Source organism: Uloborus diversus, chromosome 6 (genome assembly GCF_026930045.1).
Source record: "Uloborus diversus isolate 005 chromosome 6, Udiv.v.3.1, whole genome shotgun sequence".
Classification (NCBI taxonomy): Eukaryota; Metazoa; Arthropoda; class Arachnida; order Araneae; family Uloboridae; genus Uloborus; species Uloborus diversus.
This window is the reverse complement of record NC_072736.1, coordinates 109,053,754-109,072,504: the sequence shown is the minus strand read 5'-3', so window position 1 is coordinate 109,072,504 and position 18,751 is coordinate 109,053,754. Positions and strand designations below refer to the sequence as shown.

At 34.1% G+C, this 18,751-nt stretch overlaps 1 protein-coding gene across 1 annotated transcript in view; it reads right to left on the bottom strand.

Annotated features, from left to right (window-relative positions):
- Positions 1–18,751, bottom strand: part of LOC129224641 (28S ribosomal protein S15, mitochondrial-like) — a 38,156-nt gene that overhangs the window by 7,833 nt on the left and 11,572 nt on the right. The window contains exons 2-5 of the mRNA XM_054859124.1: positions 10,858–10,933; positions 8,731–8,779; positions 2,410–2,494; positions 643–701 (exon numbers count right to left, since the gene is read on the bottom strand). Coding sequence (XP_054715099.1) covers positions 643–701; positions 2,410–2,494; positions 8,731–8,779; positions 10,858–10,933 — 269 coding nt within the window. The remainder of the gene's footprint in view (positions 1–642; positions 702–2,409; positions 2,495–8,730; positions 8,780–10,857; positions 10,934–18,751) is intronic.

The window sequence follows — 18,751 nt, the reverse complement described above, 5'->3', positions numbered from 1 at the left end:
GTCTTTTGTTTCCGTATTTTAAGCTTTATTATTTCGGGAGACAGAAGGAAAGAGCGATATATCCAAATGAGCGATACAACGAGGGGCTACTGTATATTTTTTGGGGGAAAAAATAGTGTCATATCATATACAACATGTTTAGCTACCATAAATCTAATATGAAATATCTATGGCCTAAGGGACTTTATTGAGAATGACTTGGAAGCTGGAGGATTTTTACTGATATTTTGCTTTTAGAGGCATTGTTTGAGCTTAAAAGCAATGCAAACACTGTTTTTACAAAAGAAATTTTGTGAAAAGTTGAATTTTAAGATACGAAATTTGTGAAACCAGTGCAAAGTGAACCCAATTTGCACCCTTCGACCACTGACAAAAGAATTAAAACCTTATTAGCAAAACTGTTTTCAGCCAGGACCTCCAACACTATAAAGGTAAGTGCCTGAATTGTTATGAAGTATATGATAGCATTTTTTTCAATTTTTATGAGACACAAAAGTAAGTCAATTGCATTAAAAGCTGTATCTTGAACAACTTTTCTCCTTTTCGTTCAATCTTGTGCAACATACCAATATTTTTAACAGTTCAAATTCTAATTTCACACATGGAAAATACTATATTAAAAAAAATAAATGATCACAGTACCTTTGGGAATATCTCACTATTTAGAAACAGCGAACGAATCCTTATAGTCCTTAGAGCAACTAGATATTATAAAAAAAGAACTAATAAATTATGTATGCATAAAAAATGTTTTTAGTCTTTTATGTACCTTAAAACATTAAAAACTTTCACTTGGTTCATTGATCGTGATGCATAATTGAGCCATATTTTTAAAAGAGAATTATAAGAACAGAGTTTATTAATATTCATGTCAAAACTTCACTGCAAAGGAGGTAGTGATTTTATATGAAAATTGCATGCACTTTAAACAAATAACTCAAAACATACCATCCCATCATTAAGAGCCATTCATTAATTACATAAGTATGATTTTGGCTATTTTGACCTCCCTTCCCCATGTAAGGGGACGTAAGATTTTTCAAACACCTTTTCTGCTTTAGCCCTGGCGGTAATTTACTGAATATACCTCCCGCCTATTCTTACCTAAGATTCTTGACTTGCAAAATATTATGTAAGAATGGGGTTGACCACCCCCCCCCCCATGTAAGAGTATGTAGAGATTTTTCCAACTCCCCCTCCCCCTTGGGACCGTTACGTAATTATTGAATGACCTCTTATCAACAAAAACACCATGTGCAACCCGGGAAACCAGATTATGAGCAGTAAATCATCACAGTTGATTGATAATTCAATAGACATCATTAAAGTTAAATAACTTTTCTCTGATGAGTAAGGATACTGAACCCTTTCAGTTCTTTAATTCAAATGAGAAAAAACCTAACTCTCTTTATAAATTAATTGATAGCAAGATGGAAGACATGTGAGATCTCGAAATCTCTTAGTTTTCACAATAGTCATTGAAGTATTACAGACTCTACAGTATTACAAACTCTACACATGACCACTAAATTCAATAAATAATGAAAGAATGAATTTTAACTTAAGCAAATAACAGCAATATTATCAAAAATTTCAAATATTTTTTAAAAGGATAAGCAAATTTCCACTTCCTAGAGTGCGAAAAAAATTCTTTCTTGATGCACAATTTTCCTTATTTTTAGTTCTATGAAAATACAGTTGAAAGTACCAATGCTTATGATTAGAGCCCGGGTTATAGGCACAATTAAGTCATCAAAATATTCTTGCAAATATGCAGTAAAAATTCCTGAACTATGCACTAGAACAATTTTATTTAAGCAAATAAAAAATTTCCCATCAGGAATGGCCTTTCTATTTTTGCACTTTTTATATTTTTGTTGAAAAACTTTTAACTTTTGGCAATAATATGCATAAAAAAATAGAAAATGCATTAATAATTAACTTGCACAAAAAATCAGACGACCCAAGAAAAACCCACAGGTTTGCCCTTTTTTGTTCCTTATGAAAACTAAATAGTTTTTACAATCTTTATTTTATGGAGAAAAAAAATCTTAAAATGAATGAAAACACAGTAATATGCAATTATTTTCAAAATTTTGAAGTTTTAATGCAAAGTTACATGCATTAACATCAAAAGAAGCAAAAATATGCATTTGCATATAATCCAGGCTCTACTAATGATGTTTTTACTTCTACAAATTTTACTGTTGAATGATTGAAAATGCTATTTTTCTTTTGAAAGTATTCACCAAATATACTGTACATAAAGCAAGGACAAGATTTAATAAGAAGTCATGAAACTGGAAAGTTTTGACAACAAGCCATAATAAAAAGTTTATAAAAATCAATGTGTTTTCTGATCATGAAAATCAACATTTCTTTCAGAGTGCAATAAATGAATTTTCTTACTTTTTACTTCCAAAGAAGTAAAATCAAATGGGTGCCGTTGAACCCTTTTCAGCAGGCTCCTTCGATAAGCTTCTTCTGCTTCGTGCTGGAGAAAAAATATATATATTAGTATTAGTCATAATAAGAATTGCAAGCTTGTCACAGAAAAAAAAAGGACCAAAATCCATGGGGAGATTTCTTGACATTTTTGTGGGATACTAATGCAATAAAATGTACAGTACTGCTGTGCTAAGCAAAAAAGGGTTATCTGCAGCTGAGCTAAAAATGAGAAATTGATTTTTAAAGCCTCCATATATTTGATTCTGATGCGACTTTTTAAGAAATTTTTTTCAAATACTATTCAGACCCCGAAAAGTTCCTATTTTTCCAGCTTTTTAGAGCTATCTCCTTATTTTCCTACTTTTTCTTTCTTTAGTATAGCACTTCTAGTTGTGCATGTGCATAGATTCTTATTTTTACAATGCCGCACCGATAATTTTCTGCATGTTTTGATTTTGAAAAGTAAAAGAAACAAACGGATCCTGAGCTTTTCATTGAATGACTACAGTAATTTCTAGAAGGAACGCCACGCCGTTTGCTTGTTTAAAAGTTAAATTTTAGTGACTTTTTTGCCGTAGCAGCGTTTATGATCGATTTTTCTTTTTATCACCCCAACTTCAGTCCTACTGTTTTAACGAAACAATAAAGACATAGATATTGGCACATTCTGATGCAATTATATATAATTTACCCGTCAATTAGAAGCTTTAATTAAAGTGAACGGCCAACTGTTTAAAAAGTGCGGGAAAATCCGAATTTCCTATTTGCCAATGGAGCTCTATTTAAACAGAAAGGCAATGTAAAACCTTAAAAGGAACGTATGAAGCAAAAAATGAAAAACCTATACACTGTACATAGTTTATTGATGTTAGTACAAAGTAAAAGCGACAGATAACAGAAATTCGCAAAAACGGACTACTTCAAAAATAATCGAGGAAACTAACTTTTTTCATACATAAATATGATTATTGATCATGCTAAATCGTAAACATGGTTATAAAATTTCATTTTCTTTCCTTGCAAAAAAAAAGGCAAAACCTAGATGCGGGCAAAACGTTCCCGATTTTTGGAGGAAAATCGGAATTCAATTTAAATGCAAGATTTCGTTTTTATTTCTTCACATTTTAAAAGTTGGGGGATAAAGCCACAAGCAAATATGTACTGTATTTTTTTTATATTTTTGATGGGTATTTTCTATTCTGATATAACATCAACATCAAGGAGTTGCTCATCATTTTTAAGTGCTGTATTTTTGGCAATGCAGCATTTCTGAACATTTAAAATTTATTTGACAAAGTCTTAAGTCTTTCAGGGTGCGGCAATTATACCACTGCAGCGTATCTACTGCAAGTTATTGTCCTCAAGGCACCTGATCAAAGGGGGGGGGGGGGGAGAAAGATATATATGCAGGCCATTTGATGCCAAGTGCTCCCAGCACACTCTCAATTTCGTAAACAATTTCTGAAAGAATATTTTTGTTGTATGATGAGGATTGAGAGAAACTGAAGAGAAACCTTCTCTTTAATGCATAGAGAAACATTAGAAACTGATCTTTGTCTTTGATAAAAATGTTATGTTTACCATGCATGGATTTTTCCTTTTTTTTCTGTGAAAAAAATTTTGGAACAAGAAGGAGATAAAAAACCATCAAACCAATAAAACAATATTCATTTTTATTGCTTGATTAAAATTAAAACTGGCCCGTGATTTCGATTTTTTTTCCCCTGGGAGTGGCTAGCAAAGGATGTATACTGAATGCAAATTTAATCTGAAAACAACAAAAACCGCACAAACTTGTATAGTTAAGCATTAATTTCCAATACCAATGAGGGGAGACATTGACCCTACTGACACCCATAAATGACGTGCCTGAAACAAAAATTTATGTTGAATGCTAAAAATACATAACATAATACAAACCCTTTAGTTTACTTATTTTGTTATTTATTTAGTTTAATTATTTTATTATAAATTTTATGTCCCATATTTAAGAACGAAGTTATTTTAGATCAGCACTTTCAGTCTTTTTCCTTTTTTTTTTCAAATTCAAACATCTGCCCATTTTTATGCAAGAATGCATGTTAGCTGCTGATCATTTTTAACTAAAACTAATTTAATATTTGCTTTGCTTTTTGTATCATAGTTTATGACAACAGGAGCTGAAAGTATTAGTATTTTCAAATGATAAATGGATGCTCTCGAAGAAATGCTTTCGTTTTTGACAAAACAAATCTTTAACAAAAATGGTTTTACTGCATCAAAATATGAATTTTATTATTATTATTATTGTTTTTTTTTGTGATTGCTAATATTGCATTTTATTCTACCACACTTAAAAATTTTATTACTGTATTTTTGAAAAGTGTTTCTTTGTTTGGATTTTATTTTCATATTTTGTAATTAATATCTTTGTTTGCACCAGTTTATTTTTCATACTGATGATAGTCAGCTTGTCTCTTTCGTTCTGTTTTTGCGACTAGGTCTTTCATTTAATCCCTTCAATACTTCAAAAGTACTGTTAGTTTATTTGTGAGTAGTGATGTGGATCGGGTAGGTAAATATTTTTTGGGTATTTACCTGGATATTTACCCAAGGCCTGGATAAATACCCAAAAACTGGGCATTTTACGAAAAAAAAAATAAAATGCAAAAAGTGAATGGGATTTTTTTTTTTTAAATCTAAGTATGAAATAATTAGTAAAACTGATACATACACATGTATTAAACAGTTTATAATATATAATATTTTTTACTGAAAGACTTGATGAAATTATGAAAGAAACATATCGTGAACCAGAGAATCTTTCTTTTCAACGTCATGATTGGAGAAGTATAAGCAATTCAATGATGAACTTCAGGATTTCAAAATCACAATCTAGGTTAGTCATATCCAAAATGAAAAAAAAAGGAAGCATGAGGGATGTTTGGAAGAATAAACTGAGGAGTTATTAAGACTATGATGTTATTTATTTATTTTATTGCTGTTTTAGTGATAACGTGGCAAATATAGAAACAGTTCACATTAATAAGCAAAAAAAAAAAAAAAAAAAAATCAAAATATTGTTTTCTGTTGCCTTGCTCATTTGCATTTGCTCCCCGGAACTTAATGATGAAAATTAATTCAAACTATTTTTAATACACGCAATTAGTTATGTATGGTGGCAAGGTAAATATTTTTCTGGGTATTTATCGGAAGGCAGGGTAAATCTCCTAGTAATTGTGCATTTTACAAAAAAAAAATTAGATGGTATCAAAAGATGCCTTTTAAAAACATAAACCGTAAAATGAAAGATTAAAAATATAAAAATTTATATATTGTAAAATTTATATATTAAAGTTATATATTGTAAATTGTAATTAAAGGCTTAATGAAAAAATTAGATGCAGAATATGCCTGAACACACTTGAACTAGGTTTGGAGGAAATTTCGGCAAAAGATATAGGTAAATAAATAGTAATTATAAATTGAGGGACACTTTGTTACATTTTGATGTCATGCAGGGATATATTACTGGGTCAAAAAAAAATAGGACCTTAAAAATTGATGTTCGCTTTTTTTTGGTAACCAGTTAAGCTTTTTACTTTTTGTAGAATGGCTTTTTATATCTAAAATTTGGCTATCAACATTGATTAGGCATATCCAACACATTTAATGTGAATATCATATTAGATTGCGAAGTTGTTTCACACAATAATTCTTTAAATATGTGATCAAAATATAATTTTTGGGCAAAAATTTATTGTTTTGCATGTGGTTGGTTACATACATAGTGCAATACACGCAGAAAAGTATTTTAGTTGAATATAAACTTTTGAAATAAATACCTGGGTAAATACCCATTTTGGGTATACCCAGGTATATACCCTGTGGGTATTTACCCCTAAAAATAAATATCCGGGTATTTTACATCACTATCTGTGAGACAGTTTTAAGTTAAAAATACCTTTAGTTTATTTTACATTAGAAATAAAATTTACGCTAAACTTGTTTCCTCTTGATGTGTGTGTAGTCCTATCTCTTCCGATTTTTTCCTACTTTTTTAAGTGATTTTGTTCCTACTTTTCCTACTTTTTAAATTTTTGATTCCTTGTTTTCTACTTTTTCCCCCCAAAAAAACTACTTTGGGGTCTGACTATTTCTCATCAGCAAATGACCGTAAGACATTGTATTAAGAACCACCTGGTGACATTTACTCAATATTAATAACAAGTGCAGCTATACAACTCATCTATATTAGGAAAATTATTAGCCATGATCAATCATTATTATTTTTTCTTTTTTTGCACAATATTTTCTTCTTTCATTTTTGAGGGAGTGATGTATATCATAAGCTTCACCAAAGTGAAAATGTCAGCAGGATTGGTCTGTTGATTAGCATTTATTTTATAACAGCAATAATAAAATTTTAATCCATTGTAAAAAGTTTAACAGCCTAAATTTCCCTCTGAGAACAGAAGAACTAAAAATCAAGTTTTTATTTTTTATTTATTTATTTATTTATTTTTGATACAATGTGCTGTGATGGCTATCAAAACATTCTAATTCAATCATCCAGCTTTATGTGCCTTCTAGTAGCAGTTAGAGGAACTTTGCTAAGTCAGTGAGGGAGTGACATAAGAAAGTGGGGACAACATTCAATAATAATATCAAAGTTAATATTTTTAATAATAAATTATAAGAATGTCATACTATAGTTCATATTTGAACACAAAATCAAATTATTAAAAAATAAATAGCAGGTATATTCATATTTCAATATTGCAAATATTAATTTAAAAAATTGAAATCTTATGTGGGGACAGTTTAAGGGAATGAGCATCTTTTTCACACACATATGCATTATAACACTTAAAACACAAAAATTGTAAACATACACAATATCATATAACACAATACAAATTCTTTGCCTATCATTACTCATTTCGCTTTGCAAGCATTAAATTTTCTCATTCTTTCTTTGATTTTAAACATTGGGACATAAGCAAAAAAGAGAGTAATTGACTACATTTAAAATATTCAAATATTTGTACAGTAGACTCCCAGTTAACCAACCTCCGGATCTTTGCTTTGACTGGCGACAGTTAATTTAAGTATGCAAATTGAAAAATCAACTGTAAAAAATAAAGAAAAGTTCTTAATTAAATATTATAATCAGTGCTATGTGGAGGAGAGGGGGGGGGGGACAGATGCTACCCTCCAAAAAACATGTTTTTTTTATGGAAAAAATAATTCAAATAATGTAATGTAAGTTGATTTTAAAACCACCTTTCCTTTTAGCAAGTACCCGTAAACCCCAAAGTGAGTTCCTCCAAATGTTTTTTCTAACTAAAGCACTGACTGTAATTACGAAATTAATAAAGTATAAGGGGCCTTCGTGGCACTATGGTAGTTGCTTCGCTTAATATGCCGGAGGTTGCCGGTTCAATTCCGCCGGTACTCTGGGTGTTATTTCCTCTCTATGCGCTGTAAATCTTTCTTGTGTTGTCTTATCAGTTAATAAAGAAGTCCAACCTTTTGAGGCAATGGCACCAATCTTTCCATAGTAGATTATTACAGACACGCCAACAACAACAATAAAGTAAAAACTTAAGACTGGGAAACATGCTACAAGTACGATAAGTGACATTACACTGCCTTCTTAATTTAGCCGAACTTTCACCTTTCAGCAGCAAAAAAAAAAAAAAAACATGAATGAAACATTCCTTCTAATGTTTTTACTTTTTTACGGCAATTCAATTCTATTTAACAGTTCAGTGCAATTTTTTAAAACTGCTCTGTTCATATTTTCAATTTTTTCCATTCTCCTCTTTCACCAGAAATTTGCTTAACTGAATTGCTTTAGTCCCATTTGAGCGGGTCAATTGAGAGTTTACTGCATTGACTAGAGTCAAACACTCTGCATGCTTGGAGCTGTCTCCCGAAATCAATTTACTGTTACACCATTGGGAGAAATAAATAGGAATGTATAAAAATAGATTTTTCGTGTCTAAAGTTAAAGTGGGCGCAGTTTTCTACATTCAGTAAAGCATCAGCTTTTTTTTTTTTTTTTGAAGTGTGAAAGACCACAGATAAACTGCAAGGCCAATGATCATTCCATGGATCATTGAGAGTTTATTGTACATATATTTTAGCTTTTTAATGGAATGCATAAATGTAACAATGCTGCTAAATTAGCTAAATCAATCACTAGAAACATATGCTAAATGTTTGCAAAGTAGCGACAACAGTAATTCATGGTATATATTTCAGAAAACTTTAATAAATAATAATAATCAGACTTACTCTTGAAGCTGTTTCAAGGGAGAAAATTTTTTTAACATCTTCTGGTGCTCTGAAAAATAACAAATCTCCACTTGAAATATTTAAAGTACTAAAAAATTCTCATTTTACAATCAAACACAAAATTAGAAGTTAATATAAATAGTTTAACAAAACAGTTAACATCAAAAATATATATTTTTTAAAACATAATCCAACAAATTTGTTAAGTACTATGAATTATGGAGGAAATACATTCATGAAATTTCATAAAAAAGCTTTAACAAGACTTTTATACACGCTAGCAATCTAAGGGAACAAACATGGTGGGAAACACCAGATAAACAAAGTCCAATGACATGTGCCAGAGATCAATGAAATAATAGGTTCCCTTGTTTGGTCAGGACCAGGTGTGTCATTTGGAGTGGTCATTTGCCCCCTAGCTTTGGGAAATTAATGTACAGTTGATCTTTGATGAGTCAATTAGTTGAAGCGAATACCATCTAACTGAATCGGGAGGGCCTACTGGTAAGGGGGAGGGGTCATGGTCTAGACTGCAGAACAAAGACAATACTTTAAAAATGAAGGTAAGCTTTGTTTTAGAAATAAAATCTACTTAAAACGAAGAGTTATAAGGTGTGTAAGCTGTCCCTCAAACTTTGGGTATAGTTCATATAGTGCGGCTTTTTAACAGCTTCAAAATGCTGAAAAATTCAAACAAATACAGTGAAATCTGTGTAAGTTGATCACTTGCGGTGCACTACTTTAGTGGTCAACTTACAAAGGTTCATTTATATGATAAGGGCTAATTCCGTGCCTGAAAAAAGCGGTCAACTTAGACAGGTGGTCAACTTACAAGGGTGGTCAACTTCACAGGTTTTACTGTATGACTTTTTTCTATGAGATACTCGTAATTTAATGATTTCCTATTAAATTGGTATAAAAATCTTGAAATCCTTTTTTTTAAAGGGGGGGGGGATGAAAGATAGCCTATGGTCTATTCTGCACCCCTGACAATGTGATACAAAATTTTATGATGATCAGTTGAGTAGTTGAGGCGTGAAAGAATTGCACACAAATAAACAAATATATCCACAAACTCACTTTTACATTTATAATATTAATAAGGATTATTACTTTAATAGAGTTGTGGGCTTTTGGAACAGATTACCTGAAGAGACTACTGATTAAGGAGCAGATAGCTTTAAGAGGGCCATTGATTTTCATTGGGAATTCTTGCTGACTCAGACCAGCCTTGCTAGGCCCAGAGCCTGTTGCTGGTCGTCGCATTTGTTTTCAGTTTTAATAATCTGAATTTTTTTCTTTTCCTGCAACTTTGACTTTAGAACTGCATTAATGTAAGTATGTGAGATTTTTGCTGTTTATTGGTATTTATATTAAATATATATACAATTTATTCCCCCCCCCCCCTTTTTCACCCCTGGAAAAATTTGACATGATGGGCCTGACCAGAATTAAACAAAACAGAAGCAAATAAAAATGTGTTTAATTTAGTTTGTACTACAAAATATTTAGTTTTAAAAAACCAACATGAGTTCTGAAATTACAAGGAACCCCTTTTTCAATGCCGCTGATGTGAGTTGACAAGACAGCCAACCTTAAGTAAGCTTTATGAATCAATTACCCAACATTTTGATACACAAAAATTGCAAAAGTAAGCGTTTGTGTCAAACTAAACCTCATACATACGTTCATATCTCTTGCATCAAAACAAAGGCTCCTTATAGAGGGGTATCACCCCCCCCCCTACCCACCTAAATAAAAGGACAATGGCTGACCTTCTCAATTTGGTTAGTTGTATACCTATTCAAGGATAAGACCCGAAAATGAGATCAAAACTCAAAAAATCACCCCCCCCCTTTTAATCCTGCAACATGTATGTACAATTTTTTTCCAAATTTATAATATTTCAAAATTAAAATCTTCCAAATGTTTTAATCTTGTGCTGTATGCTAATTGTGTATACAACGTATTGCATGCCAGTAGGCATGCAGGTATATAAACTAAGGATTATCTTTAGTTTTAAATGCTCAGTGATAGTAACACAGAGGGAAATGTTGATCTGAGGAGCAAATGCTCCTCAATTTTGTTGACATACTATGCAAGTGTAATCAGATAAACTTCACTTACGTTTTGAGTTCTTCTGAGAGTTCAAAATCAGGCTTGGGACATGCAGGATCAATTGGATTTTTCAAAATTAAATCACCTGAAACATATTGTAAAAAAAATATATGATGAAAATTTTCAACGTATATACAGTAAAATCCCCTTTTAGTGAAGTCCGCTTGACCGAAAATCTCGTTTTGGCAAAGACTTCGGTAGGTATTGTTGTGACTCTTGGTTAAAGTTATTACAGGTTATTTAACATAAACAAACTATTTATTTTTACAACATTAAGATTTAAAATTAAGATACACATAACAGAAAAAGCACAGAGGTTGGCGTGCAACCTTCTGGTCTGGAGTCAGAGACGGAACTGGAATGTTAGGGGATCCTTACCCTTGGAAAGGACAAACTTTGGACACTTTCTATTGGCTGATGTCCACATGAACAGTGCGTGGTGTACATGTGCAGTACACGTGATGTGTGGGTGTTATACCCCAAATAAATATTTTGAGACTAACTGATCGTCACCACATACTCCCCTCCTAGCGACAGCGAATTTTTCCAAGACTGAAACCGATCCGGAAACCAAACACGACGTCCTGAACGGGTTGTTTGATTTGAGCAACGCTGACTTGCAGAAGATGAGGCGCTAAGTGGTGTTTCTGCAGTGGGAGTAGTGCTAGGACAAGGATCAGTTACTTCTGATTGCACTAAATATGCGGGCTTTAGCCTGTCAATGGACACTGAAATTATTTTGCCATTGACATCAATGTGAAACACTTTATCATTTCGCTTGATAACACGGAAAGGGCCATCGTACGGTTGACGTAAGGGATGTTTCACACTGTCACAACGTAAAAACACATATTCTGTTGTTGAAATAGAAGAAGGCACAAATATAGGTTTAACACCATGCCGTGACATGGGCGGAGTGCAAATATGACTCATGTGGTCTTTTAACTTTCCGGCAAATGTAGTCGGATCAGTCGGCACACAATTTTCTTCAAAAAATTCCCCTGGCAGCCGGAGGGGAGAACCGTACACAAGCTCGGCAGAAGAACAGCCTAGATCGAGTTTAGGAGCAGATCGGAGACCAAGCATAACTGTGGGGAGTACTTCTGTCCAGCGCTCAGTTGCATAGCATTTTATTGCTTGCTTTAGAGGACGGTGAAACTCTTCAATTAATCCGTTCGCAATTGGATGATACGCTGTAGTGCGGATTTTTTTCACACCGAGAAACTTTGACAAGCAACGAAATAATTCTAACTCAAATTGCCTGCCTCGGTCGATTGTTATGATGGAGGGGCATCCGAAACGTGAAATCCAGGTTGTGTAGAAATTTTCTGCAACTGTTGGAGCAGTCATATCCTTCATGGGCACAGCTTCAGGCCATCGCGAGAACCGATCTATCATCGTTAGACAATAGATGTAACCGTTAGAAGGTGACAGTGGTCCCACGATGTCAAGATGGACATAATGAAATCGATTGGATGGTTCGCTGAAATTTTGAAATGGCGATTTGATATGTCGGTGCACCTTTGATTTCTGAATCGGAACACAATATTTTGTCCATATTACAGAATCTGTAGACACTGAAGGCCAAATAAAACGCTGTCGAACAAGCTTAGTGGTGCGTCGAGAACCAGGATGTGCAAGGTTATGTATGCTGTCGAACACAAGTTGACGAAATTCTTTTGGGATGTATGGACGAGCAATTCCAGTAGATAAATCGCAATACAATTCTGACTCAGAATTTGGAAGCATGATTTTCTTTAGTTTCAGAGAAGTATTTTTAGATAACAACAACTTTAACTCAGGGTCACAAGCTTGAGCTTGGGATATTTCATTGTAATCAATTTTACTAGGGAAGGATATAGCAGAAATGCGGCTCATTATATCAGCTGCGATATTAGAATGCCCAGAAATGTGGCGTACATCACCAGTAAATTGGGAAATAAATGATAATTGGTGAATTTGGCGAGGTGAACATTTTTCAGGTTTCTGGCGAAAAGCAAATTCTAGAGGTTTATGGTCAGTATACCAAATGAATTCTCTTGCTTCCAACATATGACGAAAATATCGGATAGAAGCATAAGCTGAAAGTAATTCGCGATCATAAGTACTATAATTCATTTCTGTTGAACTTAGACGTCGAGAAAAGAAACCAAGTGGTTGCAACTCATTATCAATAAGTTGATGCAATGCACTACCAATTGAGAAATCGGAGGCGTCAGTGTGCAATACAAGTTCTGCAGACGGAGAAGGATGAGCTAAAAGAGTAGCATCAGCCAACAATTGTTTACATTTTTGAAAAGCGGCAGTAGCTGAAGTCGACCAATTAATTACAGTTTTATCTTTCTTTTTTACAGATCCTTTCAAGAAATCATGCAATAAAATTTGTGCTTCCGCTGCATGCGGCAGAAATCTTCTGTAAAAATTCATAAGACCTAAAAATTTGTACAGTTTCAGGTTGTTTATAATCGAGAATAACTTGAACTTTACTAGATAAAGGTTTAATTCCTTCAGGAGTAACTAAATGACCTAAAAAATTTACCTCAGATTTACCTAACACACATTTTGATGTATTTAATTTTAATCCATATAAATTAAGCCTCTCAAAAATTTTGCGGAGATGCATTTTGTGTTCTTCAACAGAATTAGAAAAAATTAGAATGTCATCTAAATAAACATAGCAAAAAGATAAACCACGTAACACATCGTGCATAAAGCGCATAAAAGTTTGGGAACCATTGACCAAACCGAAACTTAATTTAGTATATTCGAAAAGGCCCCATGCGGTGGTCACTGCAATTTTTGGAATATCGGGTTCATGAATCGGAATTTGGTGGTATGCTCTGAATATATCAATTTTAGAAAAAATGGACTTACCGTGAAGCGCGTGAGAAAAATCATGTGAATAGGGAATTGGATAAGAATCAAATTCTGTGACAGAATTTAATTTGCGATAATCACCCACTGGTCGTATCGATAAATCCGCTTTTGGCACACAGTGAAGAGGCGAGCTCCAAGGGCTTTTAGAAGGGCGAATAATTCCTTGCTCTAACAGATATTCGAATTCACTTTTTACTTGATCGTAAAGCGATGGATGCAAACGACGAGGTTTAGAAAACACAGGCGGGCCTCGCGTTAATATGTGATGCTCTGTTGAGTGCGGAATTGACTTCCGAATTAGCGTGGGGTTTGTTAGCTCGGGAAATTCTTTGAGGATTTCTTGAAAAGCACAAGAATTTTTACCCACTAAATGCACTGATTTTTGAAGAGTTGGTTGAACACTCCCAGAAGCACGTAAAGACGTTTCAGGATGGATCAACCGTTCTTTGTGTAGATCTATTATTAGATTGAAATGCTTCAGAAAATCAGATCCAATGATGGGGCAAGTGACGTCAGCAATGACAAATGTCCAGGGAAAATTTATTCTAAGTCCAAGGTCAAGTTGCCGGTGAATCACTCCATAGGCAGGAATTTTGGAGTTGTTAGCTGCGTACAAGGAAAATGCTGAGGTGGAGTTTCGCTTTTCTGGAGCTGAAGGAGGTAGGACTGAAATTTCTGATCCGCTGTCAATTAAAAATTTTTGACCAGTTTTTCGATCGAAAACAAATAATCTGCTGGACTTTGAGAGATTTTCTGTCATCCCAGTTATGGCGGAGTGAGACCGTTTTTTTGATCGTTGAAATTGCAAGGTGCCATACACTTTTTTGCATTTTGTTGAAAACAGCGATGGTAATAGCACATTCCACTGGGGCGCTGTTCATTTCTTGAATAGGAGCGCCGACGGTTGATCGAACTTCTGCTGTACGGAGAACGGGAGTTTCGGGTGGACAGCTCGTCGACTTTCCGCGTGAGCTCCGAAATTTGATGCTCCAACTTCTCCATGGGGGATTCAGAAGCAGGCGGCAGAACACTGCTTGTTGTCGCGAAAACAGAGTGCGGCATGGAAACTTCCGCGGTTTTATCCGCTATCTTCGACAAATTATCCAAGGACTCGGAACTGGCGGATAAAATTGTCGAAATGTGCGGCGGCATTCTTTGCATCCACAAGTTCTTGAGAAAATTGTCATCTAAGCGGTTTGCAGACAGTTCCTTCATTTTTCGAAGGAGTTGACTTGGACGGTCATCTCCCAGTATTTATTTTGCGCTGGAGGATTCAGTACAATGTCCGATACGTGTGACAGAGTCTCTGAGTCGACATTGGCAACTAACGCTGCATATTTCGTTTCATCGGCTGTAATTCCGCTGTAAAGGAATGCATGGTCGCACTGCAAAATCCATAGGCGAACATTTTCTCTCCAAAAAGGGGGAAGCTTCAGCGCTATGCGTGAAACTTGACCCGTAGCTGCTGCGAGGGGTGCGTTATCAGTTGACATCTTGCTCGGAAGAAGGGGAGAGGGATGCGCAAAATCCGCTGGCTAGCGTCTCCTTAAGATGAAGTTGTAAAAATGATGAAGATTTTTACTTTTGCATTCATTAAATTGCCGGGTCACCAGTGTTGTGACTCTTGGTTAAAGTTATTACAGGTTATTTAACATCATAAACAAACTATTTATTTTTACAACATTAAGATTTAAAATTAAGATACACATAACAGAAAAAGCACAGAGGTTGGCATGCAACCTTCTGGTCTGGAGTCAGAGATAGAACTGGAATGTTAGGGGATCCTTACCCTTGGAAAGGACAAACTTTGGACACTTTCTATTGGCTGATGTCCACATGAACAGTGCGTGGTGTACATGTGCAGTACACGTGATGTGTGGGTGTTATACCCCACATAGATATTTTGAGACTGACTGATCGTCACCACAGTATTAATCTCCAACTAAAATTATACAGAAGCATCAATATTACATTCCTATTTCTTAGTACTGGTATAACAAAATTTTGTTATGGTGAAGTTATTTTCTAGTCCCTTGAACTCTGCAAAATGGGATTTGACTGTAAACCAGAAAATTAAGAACAAATAAAAGAAAGAACATTCTACATTCAGGGATGCAATGAACTTAATTTTTTTGAGGGGGAAAATAAATTCTTAATTGTATTATAAAATAGGAGCAGCCCCGTTATCCCATCCAGAGACTGCAGTTTCGTTCTTATTAGAACTCTTCAGATTTGAATTATGATTTACGAGCTGGAGGCAGATGTCATCCCATTAAAGCTGAGAGTGCCAACAAACTGGTAGACAAAGTTAATTGATCTCACCAGTGAGTGTCCGCAACATTGTGTGGTTCAACTTGTGAATTGAAGGCAAAGCTTAGGTATTTAGCAGTAATGTACGGACTTAAGCTAGGGCTATGGCTGAACTGCATGCAATATACCAGACAGCCTAACTATCACATCCAGAGACTGCAGTTTTGTGCTGATTAGAACTCCTTAGTCTGCAATAGTGAATAACCGAGCTCGAGGAGGCAGATGCCATCTCATTAATGCTGAGAGTGCCAACAAACTGGTAGATAAAGTGAGTTTATCTGTGATTAACTTACTGCTGAACACCCAAGCTATGCCTTCAAATTCATGAGTTGAACCGCACCATGCTGGAGACACTTGCTGCTGAGATAAGTTCACTTTATCTACCAGTTTGTAGGCACTCTCAGCTTCAATGAGAAGACATCTGCCTCTAGCTTGTTTATTCACTATTCCAGACTAGGGAGTTCTAATAAGAACGAAACTGCAGTCTCTGGACGTGATAACTGGGCTATCTGGTATATTGCATGTAGTTCTGCTTAAGTCCTGGCGTAGGGGGAGGGGGGTGTAACTTGTTGCTAAATGAGTTAAGTTGGTAGACTTGCGTCAATTTCCACTTATCTGCTTCAATATTCTCAAAACCAACCCTAACAAAATTTTGTACTTTTTCTTTTTCTGCTGTTGGGTCATTTCATGGTATTTTTGATATTTATGTGAAGTCCATAACGTGACCTTTTCTTGCCATAACTTTTTAATTTACTGTTTGATTAACGTATTATTTTATTTTGAGATTTTCCTACCAACACACCTACTCAAATTAAAATAATTTGCAAATCTAACAGTAAATTAGAAAGTTAAGACAAAAAAAAGTCATGTTACGAACTCTACATAAATGTCAAAAATACCGTGAAATGACCCTGTCACTAAAAATGCCTGCAGTTTTTCACTTTTTTTGCCCCCCCCCCCCCTCACACACACACTTATAAGCCCAATAGCTGCCACCGCTCTCAGCTTCAATGAGATAACATCTGTTTCCAGCTCAATTATTCCCTATATTTCAGATCAGTGATGTCCCCATCACTTTTTCTGAGGGTATACTCCCAGTAATCTATTAAGCACAATGTGTATGTGATCATATACATAGTACGTCATAATATGAAAATTTACGAAGCTTGAGGGTATACGCTACATGTCTAAAAAATATTTGAGAGTATATGGCATATATGGAGTATACCCTATGGGAACACCACTGTTCCAGACTGATGAGTCCAAACAAGGAAGAAACTGCAGTCTCTGAATGGGATAACTGGGCTGTTGGTATATTGCAACAAAAGAACTTACTTTTAGAGAGGACTTCAATTTATTTACTGCAATCTCGATGAAAAATAAAAGTTGCAGATTTCTGAAGATTACTCAGAGCTACTGAAATAACTTTTCAAAATAAAACTCTTGAAATATAACTGCACCATGTAATTTTATAATAGGGTTTGTAGGACTAGGTGCTATTTGTTGGTCACAAATTAAAATAAAAAATATTGATATTAAAATAATAAACACCCACCTTCAACCTGCCCCATGGTTTACTTATTAATCAAATTTGATTATAATTTGAAAGTTGGAAAATAAAAATATTTTATTATCATTCAAGAAATATTATGTACTATCAAATTTCAGAAAACATTAGCTGATTGAACTTTAAATGAATTCGATCAAATCCAATACGATCAACTGAATCTATTAGATGTCCTTTGACCCAACCTTTTGTTTGAAAATATCATGATATTTTCGAAAATATTCAATATTTTGATATATATATATCAGGTATTTTGATATAAATATATTTTCAATCAGCACAAACTAAAGTCTTGTACTGGTAAATGCATCCTCAAATCACTCTTTTTCTTATATTATTATTACAATATGCTTTTTTCATTATTTATATCTAATGTTTCATTTTACATTTTTATACATTTTAATGGAATTAGTTTAGCATAAACTGTTTTACTCATTTTTCTTCTGTTACCTACTTTTGCAGTAATATGATCTAGAAATAAAAATATGTAGGGGAAAATGGGGAGCCTTCACCACGTTTTCAGATAAACATTTTTGTAAATTTTATTTTGAAAATTTAAATATCATATGATAGCTCATATTGAAGTACATTCTATTGGCAACAGGAATATATTTGCGATAATGTAAATAATACATTTTTTCTTTTCTAAAATTAATATTTTTTAAAACTTAGGTTACCGGGTCAAGCCTCCCTTAGTAAGGGAGGCTTGACCCATGGTATGGGAGGCTTGACCCATGGTATGGGAGGCTTGACCCGGGTAGTGATAGGGTCACCCGGGGTAAAATGGGTATAAAAAACAGCTTTTTTAATTTCAGTGACCCATAGCAGAAATACCATGGAATATAATCATGCTTTTGTACAATATTCTATACATTGTGTACCTTAGGTCTAATTTGAACATAGTTTGTGTTTACTTTTTACTTTAAATTTAGTGTAAAGGGGTATACCCATTTTACCCCGATGTATACCCATTTTACCCTGTACTTTGGGGTAAAATGGGTATACACCGGGGTAAAATGAGTATATACTGTTTAAAGTTGAACTACACTGATACTAATGAAGAAAATAAAAGAAAATTGAGTTTAATTGCATTGGAGGATAAAACTTTAATCCAAAACAACCACAAAAAATGTTTACTGAACTAAATTT